Source organism: Rousettus aegyptiacus, unplaced genomic scaffold (genome assembly GCF_014176215.1).
Source record: "Rousettus aegyptiacus isolate mRouAeg1 unplaced genomic scaffold, mRouAeg1.p scaffold_m13_p_3, whole genome shotgun sequence".
NCBI classification, from domain to species: Eukaryota; Metazoa; Chordata; class Mammalia; order Chiroptera; family Pteropodidae; genus Rousettus; species Rousettus aegyptiacus.
In genome coordinates, this window is record NW_023416306.1 from 77,321,018 (window position 1) to 77,331,394 (window position 10,377).

The following is a 10,377-nucleotide window of genomic DNA, read 5'->3' on the forward strand; positions in this document are numbered from 1 at the left end:
TTGTCTAGTTTACCTGCAGGAAACCCAATACAATCCTTCGAGTAGCAAACAGATTTACCCTGAAACAATGTTGTAGTTGAGAGCTGGATGGTCTTTTGAGATAGGAAGAACAAGAGGTTCTGGTTGCCACTCTTCTATCAATTCTTCCTTTTCCTACAGAAGAAAAGGTGTTAAAATACAGCACAATGCTAATCACTGGACAGTGACTCCAGCAGCACCTAAATTTTTTGTTGTAATGGAACTGTCATAATGAACACACCCAGAAAGAGCTGTATGGCTAGCAAAGAAAGAGAATCATTTTTGAGTTGGGGGCACTTAACTTCCTTACCTCTTCCACAAGCCGAAGGCTCTTTTTCCTTATAGTTTTGCAAATAAGAAAATTTTATTTCTACGCTCAGGATTTTTCTCTGTGGCAAATAGGAGTATAACTTATAGCGATTATAAAACAAAAAGAAAGTCTACAACACAAAGGTCAGAAGCATGATTTCTGCTAAGTCAGCTCAGCATTTATTCCAAGACAACACAGAAAGTGACATTCAAAGTGTTTATAGAGGTGACTGTCATGGGATGGAATCAACCAGATCACAGAACACTGTTTCTATAAGCCATGTGCAGTGATTCAGATGTAGCTGAAATACAGAAAAAAAACTCTCTTATAATTACTGTAATGCCATTTTGTTTGGAAATTTCTCACAAAAAAGCTACTTTATTCCTTTACTTGTTACTTCATGCATTTTAAGTATTTTGACTATTTTGAGTTTATTATCTTTTCTTGACTCAGAATTAAAGGTAATTCTGAGAATGTAGTTTGGAGATACAGGATGAGATGGGGCCCTTAAATCAACATGACGGCCACAGACTCTTGCCTCACAGATAGACCCTCTCTCAATAGTTCCAGTCTCATACGTCTGGTCAAATGCTTCTGTGCATTTTTCTCCTGATAGGCAACTCCAGAGCAGGATCAAGAGCATATTCACCTAATGTTAGATGCTGGCTGAATAAATAGGCCAATAAAGTCCTCATCTGTTTCTGACTTGTAGTAGAGAACAGCAGCCCGAACTGGCCTGGAATACATACATGTCATGCACACTGTTCACTTGCTACTGTGCAGACAGCTATTAGAATCCACTCAAGATGCTCTGGTATTCAAGAAATTCTGCAGCTCTAGCAAACTGAGGAAGTCATTTCTCACTCGCAACACTCAGGTTTTTTTCTTCCCCTGCTTTTAGGGAAAGATGTCAGTGATTACCAAATCTTGTTCTAAATTTGCTTTCAGAGGATTATTCTAAAATTATGTTTATGTATCACTCTAAAAAATGTATATTTGTGTGGATTGATATGTTAAAACTAAAACTACGAAAAATCAGATTAATTAATCCATTTAAAAAGCTGGCCTAGAAAGCTGTTTCATGGCCACCTAATGATTCACAAGGAGTTTCTAAATACTGAGGGTAAAAAGTATAGATGGGATTTCTAGCCTGGAAGGCCCAGTCTTACTGCAATGCTATTAAAGTGTTCCACAGCACACTAATCCCACAAAGTATTCACAAAATAAAAAGTGGAGGAGAGTCTATGGTCAAGTTTAGGGTGTCCCCTCAAACAGAGGTTCAGATATCCACTGGCATATTAAAGATTGCAAGAAATCATGCAATGAGACATCTCTTTTTTGCTTTGGCCAGGCTGCCAAAACTTTTGCTCTAAGAACCATATGCTGCATGTTCCCTAGGGGACAGCGCCTTACTGTTTCGTGATTAATGATGAGCACAGCAGCAGCTAGTTAGTGAAACCAGGGAAGCAATCCCACATTGCTGCAGTAATTCCACTCCACCTGCATTTTCCTCTGCGAATGCTTCAGAAAGTAAAGAAAAGCCCAGTGCTTCATCTTTGTAGTGCACTCAATGCTGCCATGTGAACAAAAGTTTTATAGATTTTGTGGGGAAACATCTCTCATAGACCCTGCCTCCCTAAGTATTCTGGCACAACAATTCGAATGACAGAAACTACGCTGCAGTCAAATCTGTCCTTCCCCTCCAACACTGAGGCACAGTCACTAATTGCTTCTACCTGAGTGAGAAGGGTAAGCATCTTTTCTTCAAGCCCCCTTGTCCCTCATACTAATGGGATGCAAGTAGGCAACACCATAGATCCTCTAGACACTTCTGCTTCGTAAGGTTTGCCTGGCTTGGGCTTGAGCTGCGTCCCTTGCCATATAGAGCACACCGAAATTGAAATTTGCTTTGGTGTGGGGAAGTGGGGAGTACTTGGTGAGGAGGATACTTTCCAACTCTGAATTTCCTTTACGAAGACCACAAGGAAAATCTTCACTCATGCTTCAAAAATAGCAGGGCTTTTCCCCCCGAGCAAGTCCTGCAATCTTGCCTATGGATATGTAAAATTTAGTAATTGTCTATGCTTGCCTTTCATCACCTATTCATAAGACCTCTGTTAATCCCTGGCAAAGTGGAGAGGTCTGTAACATGGTGCTCTTCTAAGTAGTTACTTTACCCTGGCTTCCTTGTAATTTGCCTACCCTGATATTTCATTCCCTTTGATTTCCTTACATTACGGAAAACATTTTAGCATATAGTTGGGCCACTACAAGTCCTTTTTGGAAAGATGTAACAACTATAATAATATACTGAATAGCAGATTTAATTTCTTACCTTGACTGTAAGATCAGATCGTTCTTGTAATTTGTAAGTTTTAGAGAAGAGAAGTCTGATTATCCAGAGTATCAGAATTCCTTCCAAGATAAGATGGTAAGCAGGAGCCTGACGGTTAAAAATAAAATAAAAAATGAACACTTCTAAAATCTGCATGTAAAATTTAACGTACCTGCAAATACTGCCTCCCTATGACCTTTAAGCTATTACTTCTTAAAATTTACTTTCAAAGCTCTTTTCATTTCTATTCATTCCTCTTCCCATTTCTAACAGTAGACAATTTCTTCTAATAAATAAAAATCTCTAATACTGCAGCCTTAAAACCTCTTCAGAAAAAAAAAAATCTTTAAAATAAAATCTTACACAGAATCCCAACATGTCAAACAATATCAACTATCAGATCCTTTAGGTAATTTAAATTTTTACTGATGGGAAATCACTATAACAAACATTTCATAGTTTCACAAGCCTACAACGCCATCTATCATGGATGAGTTAAGTGTTATTTGGAAACCAGTTTCCACAATTCTTAAAGAGTTTTGCACATCTTACTACATTTTCTGTATTCCTGATAATGCTTAAAAGGATAGCAGGTCTTTTTTCTGCTGTAGTTCCCCAAAAGGATGTAGTGTTGTCCATGTCAATAGGCATAAAGACACTTTAATGAAATATCCATGTCTTTTCAGCTTCTACATTTCCAGGATAAAGACCACATTGACTTCTGTTTTGTCCAACTAAACACAAAAAGTTCATGTGGAAGATTCCACATATCAAATAAACCCCAGGCAGTCAGTTACAGGGTGCCCTACTCCAATAGGTTGTCATTGGAAAAATCATTTTTAAAAGGTGTTTAGAAACATAAACACAAATTATTTTCAAACATTAGACAGAAAGAAAGCGATAATGATTAACCACAGTCTAAAAAAAAAAAATCGGGAATGATGAGACAGGACAGCTGCTGACAAAGTTGTATGTAAGCTTCCAGGTCGATATACAAATAAATTTCAAACTATATATATATGGTACATACACACATTGTTCTCTCTTTATCTCCTCAAATTCTACATACCAAGAGTATAGAAAGTGAAAGCAAGAACAGAAATTTCTCATTAAGATGATATTTTTTAATTTGCCGATCCCATTTGAATATAATTCATTTAAGAATAAGGACTCTAGTCTAAATATCCTTTTGGTCTTCTCAATAATTGGAATCTAGTAGGCCAACATCTGCCCAAGTCACTAAACATTCCACTCCACAAAGAAAGCATCCTAAGAAAAACTCATACTGTCTACTGAATTAATAAAACTCACAAATGCAGCTTCTTTTCTTGGAAATGTTACATCTGGGAGAACTTCTCCCCAGTCTCACTCTTGTTCAAGAAGGGAGCAACAAAGGATAACACACAATTATTCATTTATGCAACAAATAATACAATTTTAGTGGCTCTTATCTGTTCTTACTATAATTACTCTAATGTTGGACATAACTTTTGTCACATTCACTGTCAACTGTTTTTCTGCAAGTCTTGATAAGCCTTGCAATAGAAGACACCATCATCACCTAAGCCAGTGAGCAACAATGTTACAATTTTTTTCAACTGTCAAAAACCGAGGTTCACTCTCTAAGCACAGCGACCTTTGCCTAAATCCTAAATCATTTGGCTTTCTTTTATCCCAACGCCTCTACAAATACAAACACCAATTTATTACAATGCTTTCCCCTATTACTTGCTCCACAGTTCCAAGTACTAGACTTCCCTAGGTACCTCCCCAGACGGGGCGGTACCACTGTATTTTCACCAACTCGTTTTACCTTCAGTCCCAGTTCTGGTTTTTGAGGACCAGCCTCTCTCCCGTACCCCTCCCACGTTTTCCTTCCCTGCGCCCAGACAGGACCCAGGGCGGGCTCTGCGCTCGCAGCTCAAACCGAGACTCTCGGCTTCCGCTCCCGCCGGTCCCTCCAGACACTTCGCGACCGGGACCGTGTGCCCCCACGAGCTCTTCCAGCGAGACACCGAGGGTCGGGGCGTTACGGGGCCAACCCCCCCTGACCACAGTCCACACGAGCCGACACGCCTCCCCTGGGCCAGGCGTGGTTGGGGGCTGCCCGGGCTGCCCGGGCTGCCAAGCTCACCTCATAAAGCGCCTGTACCATCTCCACCAGCACCCACTGCTCCGTCGCAGTCGCCATGGTCCCCCGCCCGGGCCTCCTTCCGGAAGGCGGGTCGCAGGTACGCTCCAGCGCGCGTGGCGCGGCCCAGTGACGTCTTCGCGCCAGCGGCTGGGGGAGGGGAGGCGCGCGGGGCGGAGCGGCCGAGCGCTTGATTCGGTCCTATCTCTCCCGGCGCTGAGAAGGTGGGGCTACGCGGGGTGGGTATAGCCCTGGAGGGTTGGATATGGACTTAGGGCATCGCCAGGCGGTTGGGGAGAGGTGGGAAACAGCAGGCTGGTTCCTGGGGCTAATGTTCCCACGTGGCCATTATATGCCAGGCCCCTGCCCTGTTCTGGTAATGAAGGGATCAAATGGCCCCTGGCCCCCATTTGGGCGCAGGGAGTGTTATTAATATAATTGAAAACATTATTTTAAATTACATAAGTAAAAATTTCAGAGTGTAAGATCATTAAAAATCCAGAAATATAAATAAAAATAGCCAACTCATATAGCACTTACTGTGTGTCATGCAGATATTAAGTCACTAGCAGGTGGGTGTGGAACATTCCAGTGTCTTCATGGTGTCAGAGGAAAGAATATCCAAGCTATAGAAACGTTTTATAAGAGTTTATTAGAACCAAAAATTTGAGGGCATGCCTGGAAACAATCTCCCGGATTGAGAAAATGCTTTGGAGTATTGCAGTTTTGCAGTTCATTTTATACGTTGTAATCAAAGGAGGATAGGTTACATAATATAATATCCATTGGTGAAAGATTAAAGAGGCTGGAGAAAGCAAAGTGGGAAAATGTCTAGGATTGAAAGAAAAGTAAAATGGAGAGATACTTCTTTTACATTGGTGGGTGCAGGGCAATTAACAATAAGCAGATGGCCTTGTTCTCTGGTGCTGGCTGTTGTGACTTCCAGGGGTCTAGAAAAGAAAATTACTCAAAGCTATGTTATCTTAGATGCACAAAGACAAAAGAGAGTTTCACTTAAAGTAAAGACTGACCTTTATCACGAAAGCTGCAGGCCTGGGACTTGAATACCCACCATGATCCACTTAGGAATTTTTTTATATTTGTAATATCTTATGTGGTTACTTTTTATCACAGAATTTGTTAAGGTCTGCCATGTGCTTTCCCTTACTCTGAGCCTGTCAGTTTTAGAGTATAGCCCCTTTTTCGGTTCACAGTAGGTACATGTAACCGTGGTACGTACACATTTCCTTGTATTGGATTTCTTAAATACAATTGCAATCATAGGGACAACGTTGTTCTACAACTTGCTTTTTTCTATTATTTTTTCTTGTAGTTTTTGGTCTATAAATCTTGTATTTTTAATGGCTGAAGAGACAATTTTCTTTAAATATTTTCTTATATTTCTTGTACCATTTTATTTAAACATTTTCCTACTGGTGGATATTTAGATTTCCCCCCATTTTTTCCCTATTACAAATAATACTCCAGTCAACATATACGTGTGTAGATCTTTCTGCATATGTCAGAGCGTTTCTGATGAGCTTCCTCAAAGTGAAATTTTAGTCAAAGAGTATACATGTTATTAATATTGATAAATACTGCCATACTGTTCTCCAGAATGGCTCAACCAATTTAAAATGTTTGAAAGTGTGGCTGCACTCTAGCCCATGATGACTATAATCAATCTTTTTAAAGTTTTTGCCAATTTGATGGAGATAAAATGATACCTTACTGAGTTTTATTTTCTGTGCTCCTGGTTATTCATGAGGTTTAGCAACTTTTTATGTTTATTGGCATCAGTAGTGCTTCTGTGAGTCACTGATTCATATTTTTTGCCCATTTTTCTATTGGTTATTCTGTATTTTCTTATAGATCTATAGGAGCTCTTTATACATTTTGAATATCTTATGTTTTCCTATTTCACGTTTGACAGTAATTTTTGCCGAGTTTCTTCTAGTTGTTTATGTTGTCTTCTGTCATGCCTACATTTTAAATTTTATGTAATGTGTCAGTCTGTTCCTTTATTACCTCTGGGTTTGTATCTTGCTTAGAAAGACCATCTTTACCAACATGTATGTTTTCCTCCCATATTTGCATCAGTTTGTTGTAGTTTATAGTTAGCTCTTTAATGACTCTGGAAATTATATTTTTGTGTGATGAGAGGTATGGGCCTTATAATTATTTTTTTCCTAAAGGAATAACAAAATTTACCAATGCCATTTATTTGCCTAATTCTGACTTTTCCCAGTCCTGTGAAATGGCACTAGCACTACGCATTACATTTCCAAATGGAGTTGGCACTAATTACCAGATGACGTCAGAGCTCTGTCAACACGCCTCAGAATCCAGTACAGTGTGTCTTTTGCCTACTCTAGGTGCTTTTATTCCCAACAGCCATCATCTGCGTTTTTAAGAGGTTTACCTTCACGCTGCCAGAATCTATGTTTCCTTGCTCATGTGGACAATTGGAAGGATCTGAGAATGTTTGTTTTCCCCAGGTAGCCCATGACTGATGGTTGCTGGGATATAAATACTGAAGCTTCCTTGCCCCCACAAAGCACGGCAACTCTGAGGGGTGAACTTGACCATCTCCTCTGGATTAAGTCAATGGTATTGCTAATTCTTTAACACACCATCAAGAAGTAGAGTCTATGTTATCTTACCTTGTGGTTGGACATATCTTTGTGACAGCTTCTACAGTAGAATGCAGCTTCCAAGTAGAAAGATAACATAGGGTAAGAAAGAGATGGCCAAAGAGATGGCTGTTTGAGTCTTACCAGTCCAGGTGCCAGACATATGAGGTAAGACACCTTCAAGATGGCCCCAGCTCTAACCACCTGCTGGTTACAACCACTTAAGAGACCCTGAGTGAGTAATGCCCAGCTAAACACAGAGAAACTCAAAATTTGTGAGCAAATTAGATGACTGTTATTATTTTAAACCTCTACTTTGGGATTGTTTGTTATATAGCAGTTTTATTTTCTGTTTTATTTTCCTACGGCTGCCATAACAAATTATTAACAACTGGGTGGCTTAAAACAACAGAAATTTATTATCTCATCGTTCTGGAGGTCAGAAGTCTAAAACAAAGGTGTTGGCAGGGCTGCACTCCCTCTAAAGTCTCTGGGGGAGAATCCTTACCTGTGTCTTCCAGATCCTGGTGGCTCCAGGCATTCCTTTGTTGTGGCTGCATAACTACAATGTCTGCCTATGTCTTTACATGACATACTCTTCTTCATCTGTCTATTATGTGCCTCTTTACAGAGACTTGTCACTGGATTTAGGGCCCATCCTGATAAACCAAGGTGGTCTCAACTCAAGAGCCTTAACTTAGTTATATCTGCAAAGAAACTTTTTCCAAATACAGGCATATTCACAGGTTTTAAGTATTTGGACATGGACATGTCTTTCAAAGGGTAACCATTCAGCCCACTACAGTCAGACCTCTGGCCCCACAAATTCACATCTGTCTCACATGCAAAATACATTCACCCCATCCCAACATCTCCAGAAGTCTTAACACTTGTCTAAATATTATCAGCTCAAAGAGTCCCAGATCTTTTCATCTAAGTCATCTAAATCAGGTAAGGGTAAGTCTCTGGGTATAATGTATCCAAGGGAAAGATTCTTCATCTATTGACCTGTGAAACTAGGAGATTACATACAAAGTACAATGGTGAGACAAGTATAAGATATATTTCCATTCTAAAAGGGAGAAAATGGAAGTAATAAAGGCGTCACTAGTTCCATATAAATAAATCCACCAGGGCAAGTTTTATTTTATTTCAGTCTTTAGAATAATCCTTTGTGGCTCAAATCTATATCATCTGTGCCCACAGCTCTCTATAGGCCTCTGTACTCATAACAGCCTGATAGGCCTTTGCTCTCATTTCTCCAGCCTTTACCTCTGCATCCAAAGTTCTGCCCTCATGGTAATTTTTCCTTTTTCTTGACAGGCAGCATATGCATACAGCTGAATAGGTCTATCAGCCCATTTTCTGCCTATAGAATTTCTAAAAATCAGTCCTCTTGGCCTTTGTCCCATCTCTGTCCTTTCAGACCAAGCTGGAAGTGTTTATGTTCATATAACATTCTCAACAACCTTGTGAGCTTCCCATATATGTCATGAGGATTCATGCCATTAGACAAGAGGGTCCCAACAGATGTTTCCTGAATTACCCCATCTCTATTCCTGGCTCTGCTGAGAAGTTTGAGTGGAGTCACATGCCTAATCTTTTCAGCAAAAGTTTGTCTAGCTGCACCCTTTGCTTTTCTCCAGAGCATACTTTCCCAACAGTGAATCTACTAATTTTTTTCATCCTTTGTAATACAGATAAGCCAAGAACATTTCAATTCATCAGGCACTAGTTTCTTTTTTGTGTAACAGTTCCTTCCTCAATTTATCTCTTTCCTCATGTTTTATTATGAATAACAGAAAGAAACCAGTCCACACCTTCATCACTTTGCTTAGGAACTTCCTCAGCTAATTATCCAAGTTCATCACTTATAAGTTCTGCTTTCCACATAACTACAGGACACAATTTAGCCCAATTCTTTGTCACCATTTCACAAGGATTGCCTTTCCTCCAGTTTCCAATACATGGTCCTCATTTTTCTGAGCCCTCAACAAAAATGTCTTTAACATTCATATTTACCAACATTCTGTTCATGATAAGAGATGCGTTTTCTGAGATAACAGAAACTTTCCCTATCGTACTCTTCACTTCTTTCTGTGCTCTCACCAAAATTGCCTTAAATTCGTGTGTCTACTAGTAGTCTCTTCAAGGAAGTGTAGGCTTTTTCTCTCATACATCTCAAAATTCTTCCAATCTCTACCCATTACCTAATTCCAAAGCCACTTGCACAGTTTTAGGTATTTGTTACAGTAGCACTCCACTTCCCAGTACCAAAATCTGTATTAATTTCCTAAGGCTTCTGTAATTAATTAGCACAAACTCAGTAGCTTAAAACAAGAGACATTTATTTTCTTATAGTTCTGGAGGTCAGACATCCAAAATCAAGGTATCTACAGGGCTACACTCCCTCTGAAAGCTCTAGGGGAGACTTTTTTGCTCCTTCCAGATTCTACATCATCTGTGCTCACAGCTCTATAGGCCTCTGTACTCATAACAGCTTGACAGGCCTTTGCTCTCATTTCTCTAGCTTCTACCTCTGCATCCGTAGTTCTTCCAGGAATGGCTCCACGCATTCCTTGGCTTCATCGCTCTAATTTCTACCTCAATCTTCACATGGCATTCCCCTGTATGTGTCTTTCCTCTTTGTTTCTTAGAAGGAAATATCATTGGATTTATGCCCACCTGGACAATTGAGGATAATCTCATCTTGATATCTTTAATTACTTGTTATGACTTTTTTTTTATTTTTATTTTTTTTACCAATTTAAGGTCACATTCATAGGTTCTGAGGACTAGGACACAGACATGTCTTTATTTTTTGGGGGGGGGCACCATTTAACTCACCATAGCCTTCTTCCCTTCCCTTCCAACTCTCCCATAACTTTTTCCTGAGAATGCTTATTAACAAGTCACTTTCCTACAAATCCTTGTCTCATGGTTTACTTTA

General features: G+C 39.7%; 1 protein-coding gene across 6 annotated transcripts in view; it reads right to left on the bottom strand.

Moving 5' to 3' along the window:
- SPTLC1 (serine palmitoyltransferase long chain base subunit 1) overlaps positions 1-4,929 on the bottom strand; it is a 55,370-nt gene extending 50,441 nt beyond the window's left edge. For 3 of the 6 annotated variants that reach the window (XM_016160499.2, XM_016160498.2, XM_036218260.1), the window contains exons 1-3: positions 4,798-4,929; positions 2,664-2,771; positions 59-153 (exon numbers count right to left, since the gene is read on the bottom strand). In XM_016160499.2, the coding sequence (XP_016015985.1) occupies positions 59-153; positions 2,664-2,771; positions 4,798-4,854 (260 nt within the window). In that variant the 5' untranslated portion in view covers positions 4,855-4,929. Of the gene's footprint in view, positions 1-58; positions 154-2,663; positions 2,772-3,974; positions 4,018-4,797 lie in introns of those variants that run through there. The other 3 variants (XM_036218259.1, XM_036218257.1, XM_036218258.1) reach the window with 3 other exon arrangements.
- Positions 4,930-10,377: the final 5,448 nt, after the last annotated feature.